We start from the raw sequence: 5,187 nt of genomic DNA on the forward strand, positions 1-5,187 counted from the left end.
CACTTAGGAGTGTATTCACATTTGTTGCCAGCGGTTTAGACATTAATGGCTGTGTGTTGAGTTATTTTGAGGGGACAGCAAATTTACACTGTTATACAAGCTGTACACTCACTACTTTACATTGTAGCAAAGTGTCATTTCTTCAGTGTTGTCACATGAAAAGATAGAAGAAAATATTTACATAAATGTGAGGGGTGTACTTACTTTTGTGAGATACTGTATTATCTGTGTTCTTCTGTATAAAAGTTCCTATGACTACGTGTCTCAGTCTCAGCCCCTCCCTGTGTAGGAATGTACAGAACTGGTTAATGAGTGTCAGATACTTTCAGTGTCATTTCTCTCTTCTGCTCTCAGCGATGGCGTCTGCTGATCTGAGGAAGGAGCTGGAATGTTCCGTCTGTCTGAACATTTATACAGATCCTGTAACCCTGAAATGTGGACATAACTTCTGCCGGGACTGTATTGGTCGTGTGTTGGATACACAGGAGAGGTCTGGAGGTTATTCCTGTCCTGAATGTAGACAAGAGTTCCAGGATCGGCCTGCACTGCACAGGAACATAACACTACGGAACATAGTGGAGAATTTCCTGTCCACCCATCCAGATCGGGAGGAGTCCGGGGTCTTCTGTACTTACTGTATTCACACTCCTGTACCTGCTGTGATATCTTGTCTGCATTGTGAAGCTTCTCTGTGTGACAATCACCTGAGAGTCCACAGCAAGTCACCAGAACACGTCTTATGTGACCCCACCACTTCCCTGGAGAACAGGAAATGCTCCGTCCATAAGAAGATCCTGGAGTATTACTGCACTGAGGACTCCACCTGTATCTGTATGTCTTGTTGTCTGATTGGAGATCACATCGGCCATAAGAAGGAATCTCTGGATGAGGCCTCTGAGAAGAAGAAGAAGAAACTGAGGAATGTTCTGCAGAAACTGATGACAGAGAGAGAGGAGATGGAGAAAAGAGTCCAGAGTCTGCAGGAACACAGGAGGAAAGTACAAGGAGAAGCAGATGATGAAACAGAGAGAGTCACTGTCCTGTTCAGAGACCTCAGGAGACGTCTGGAAGATCTGGAGAATAGAGTCCTGAGGGAAATCTCCGGGCAGGCAGAGCGGATCTCCGGGATAATCAATGATCTGGTCCAGGATCTGGAAATAAAGAAGGAGGATCTGTCCAGGAAGATGGAGGACATTGAGGAGCTGTGTAACATGACGGATCCACTGACTGTCCTACAGGAATCAGACACAGGTGACTTGTGTGATACTGAGGATGGAGATGATGAGGACAGAGAGAGACATGATAAACTCCTCCATGATGGAGGGGATCTGGATGTGGGGGGGATCTCACACACATTACACACAGGTTTATCTGATATCATGTCTGGGGTAAATGTAGAGAGGGGGGTTACAGACATATTACTGGATGTGAGGACAGCTAATAATTATCTACATATATCAGATGACAGGAAAACTGTATCCTCCTCATCAGATCAGAATCGCCCAGAAACACCAGAGAGGTTTCAGTATCCTCAGGTGATGAGCAGTCAGAGGTTCTCCTCAGGGAGACATTACTGGGAAGTGGATGTCGGGGGGTCTGGGTTCTGGAGAGTCGGGATGTGTTACCCCAGTATAGACAGGAGAGGAGGTCAGTCAGTGATTGGAGATAATAAGAAGTCCTGGGGTTTGGAGTGGTGGGGGAGGGGTAATCAGCTCTCAGTGATACATGACAGTAATAAGACCCCATTACCCGGCGGTGTCTCCAGTGGGAGAGTCAGGATAGATCTGGATTATGAGGCCGGGCGGATCTCCTTTTATGATCTGTGTGACCCGATCCGACATCTCCACACCTTCACCACCACCTTCACTGAGCCCCTCCATGCTGGGGTATATGTAGGGGGAAGGGGAGGTTGTATAAAGATATGTGGGGGGAATTAGAAGTGAGAGATCTGCCCAGAGACATCACAAGGTGGATTATCTGATTGGTGGAATACTCATCCAATAGGAGGAAGCAGAGGACAGGAAACATGAGTGATTTATTTATAAAGCTGCAGGTTCCGGGGCCGTCATCTTCATCCTAAACCTCACTTCACTACCTAGTGTGTCACTGACCAGGAACAAGCATGCAGGAGGTCAGATTGTTCAGCCCTCACTGGCTGCATGCTTGTTCTGGGTCAGTGACACACTACATAGTGTAGCCAGGATCAGGATGACGGCCCTGGGGTCTCCACCATCACTGTCTATCTATAGAAGAAAGGGGTATTTTCAGCTTTGGATGGAGTGGGGGAGGATTAGAACCTCTGTCAGATCTTTATTTCTGCTATCTGGGGCTCCATTAGAGAGATTTCCCCTCACTTCCTGTTCCTGTGACAACATTTCCCCAGACAGGAAGTGAGGGGAACTCTCCAACAGCAACACAGACAGAAATAAAAATCCTTTTCTTTAGTAGAGTAGGGGAAGGATTAGAACCCCTGTCAGATCTTTATTTCTGTCTGTGTCCCTGTTGTAGATTTTCCTTCATTTCTTGTCTGATAAAACGTTGTCACCAGGACAGGAAGTGAGGGGAAATCTCTCTAATGGAGCTGCGGATAGCAGTAATAACCTGACAGGGGTTCTAATCCTCCCCCACTCCATCCAAATCTAGAACAATAGGATTTGTCTAGACACACACTTTAATATCCACAATGAGAATTCCGACATTTCTGTCCTCACAGGTTCCTTTACATGACCAATCCATGGATCTGTGATTGCTCCTCCCCCTCCCTGTGATTGGCTGTGATGATTATCACTATGAATACAGCCAGTGCTAGTCTTGTTCCCATTGGTTATGATGTGGAGGGGGCGGGGATTGTGGTGTGGGTGTGGTAATGTGGACAGGTGACGGGGGAGGGGTATACAATCTCAGGAAGTGGAAATCCTCGGCTCTGTATATGGGAATATTGATCAATGATTGGATATAGATATAACAATCAGACAGATTGGACTATTACTAGTATAGCACAGACCCGAGACTGGTCCTGCTGCTTGGTCCCAGGTTCTATTCCCTGATAGGCCCAGAGCAGCCAGGCACAACGCATTTCCACCATCAAGTCATAGATCAGGCCTTGGATGTCCTTTTGTAGTTTATTTGCTCTAAAAACTGGGATGGGGGAGGGGAAGTTTTGGGATACTCCAAAATGTGTAATAAACTGTAATGGAGGACACTAAATCTGGGTGAGAACCTCCCTCTGGGATGTGAAGGGTAACTAGATTCCAGACAGGAAGTCTTCAGTAGAAGTATAATCCTGAGTGTAGTGCTGGGAGCTCTCCTGTCCCTGGAATTAGACATGTGCGGATCGGATCATTCCGAAATAAAATTCAGACAAATTTTCATTATTCCGATGTATCCGAATTTCCAAATTAGAATCATACCGAATTTAAATGATTTTAAATTTAAAATTTAAACTTTGTCACCATCTCCTTTCTGCAATTAATCTCATCTAGATGGACTCTGTTTATAAGAATCTATGGACTTGTTTCTTGATGGGACCTTGCTTTAGTTTTTCTTTTTTCACTTTTTTTTTCCACTTTGGTATTTTTTCACTTATATTTTTTATGTATACTCACATTCATACATGTATGATTTCATGAATTTAAATGCACTTCCCTTGTGGTGTTAGAAATCCTGTTTGCTGCATTTTTGGTGTATATTTGGTCAGTTATAAAACAAACAAAAAACGCTCCTCCCCATAGAAATGAAGAAACTGATATCTCTGCCCCGTGTCTTCCGCCCCTCACCCACCTTTACTGACATCTGATGTTCCCTCCACCTCCAATCTAATACCCCCTTTCCTGCCACTTCCCCCCGCTGTACTGATCCCCCCAGCACTGATCCCCCCCCCGGCACTGATCACCCCAACACTGATCCCCCCAGCACTGATCCCCCCCAGCACTGATCCCCCCACCACTGATCCCCCCCAGCACTGATCCCCCCCAGCACTGATCCCCCCCAGCACTGATCCTCCCAGCACTGATCACCCCCAGCACTGATCACCCCCAGCACTGATCACCCGGCACTGATCACCCCCAGCACTGATCCCCCCCAGCACTGATCCCCCCCAGCACTGATCCCCCCCAGCACTGATCCCCTCCAGCACTGATCCCCCCAGCACTGATCCCCCCCAGCACTGATCCCCTCCAGCACTGATCCCCCCAGCACTGATCCCCCCAGCACAGATCCCCCCCCAGCACTGATCCCCCCCCAGCACTGATCCCCCCAGCACTGATCCCCCCCCAGCACTGATCCCCCCCCAGCACTGATCACCCCCAGCACTGATCACCCCCTGCACTGATCACCCCCAGCACTGATCCCCCCAGCACTGATCACCCCCAGCACTGATCCCCCCAGCACTGATCCCCCTTGTAGACCCCAATCCCTATGTGGTCACCCTGCAGCTGCCAGCTTCCCTCCCCATCCTCCTGTCGGATTTGGGTGCTGCAGGGCAGCCACAGGGGGATCTACTTGTCCAAATAAATCCCCCCCGCTGCTCTGACCCCCCCTTCAGTGCCCCCCACCTCACTGATGGCCGGATGCCCCCTCTGTACAGCTGGTGGCTGGCTTTCCTTGCTCCCCCTCCCACCAGCTGCAACCTCTACTGGGGCGGGAGATCACTGCCAGGATGGAGAGCGGGGGGGATGATAATCATGTGTTTACAAGCCCCCTTCCATTCCTGAATGAATACAGTCAGCGATTGTTACTGATCACTTCTGTATTCATTCTTCACCGAAGCATACTAAACTGTGTTTACTATGCATCAGTTTGTGAATTAATTGGAGCCTCTATACAGACTCCTATTCATTCATCTACAGTGCAGAGAAAAGGACTGCAGATAGTCAAGAAAGAGACATTAGATGTTTGTTTAGACCCCTGATGTCTCTCCAAAGCCCCCCTCTAAAAATGAGGAAAAAAAAAATTGTAACTGCATAAATAAATTTAAATTGTAAAAAATAAACCATAGTAAGGATAGACATGCGTCTAAATCTCCCTTTCCTCTGAAGTCCGATCCATGTGTGGATTGCTCTCCAGTAGGGATGGTGAACGGTTCGGGCCGAGGTTTGGTTGTTCGGATGTTCTGTGAACAGAGAATAATATGTGATGTTCGGGGAAAATTCGAAAGCCGCCAGAACACCATTAAAGTCTATGGGACAA

At 47.8% G+C, this 5,187-nt stretch overlaps 1 protein-coding gene across 1 annotated transcript; it reads left to right on the plus strand.

Annotated features, from left to right (window-relative positions):
• Positions 1-341: 341 nt before the first annotated feature.
• On the plus strand, positions 342-2,201 carry LOC141123804 (E3 ubiquitin/ISG15 ligase TRIM25-like). Its single transcript, XM_073612076.1, has one exon. The coding sequence runs from the start codon at positions 357-359 to the stop codon at positions 1,935-1,937; it is 1,581 nt and encodes a 526-aa protein (XP_073468177.1). The 5' UTR covers positions 342-356; the 3' UTR covers positions 1,938-2,201.
• Positions 2,202-5,187: the final 2,986 nt, after the last annotated feature.

Source organism: Aquarana catesbeiana, linkage group LG01 (assembly GCF_042186555.1).
Source record: "Aquarana catesbeiana isolate 2022-GZ linkage group LG01, ASM4218655v1, whole genome shotgun sequence".
In the NCBI taxonomy this organism is placed as follows: Eukaryota; Metazoa; Chordata; class Amphibia; order Anura; family Ranidae; genus Aquarana; species Aquarana catesbeiana.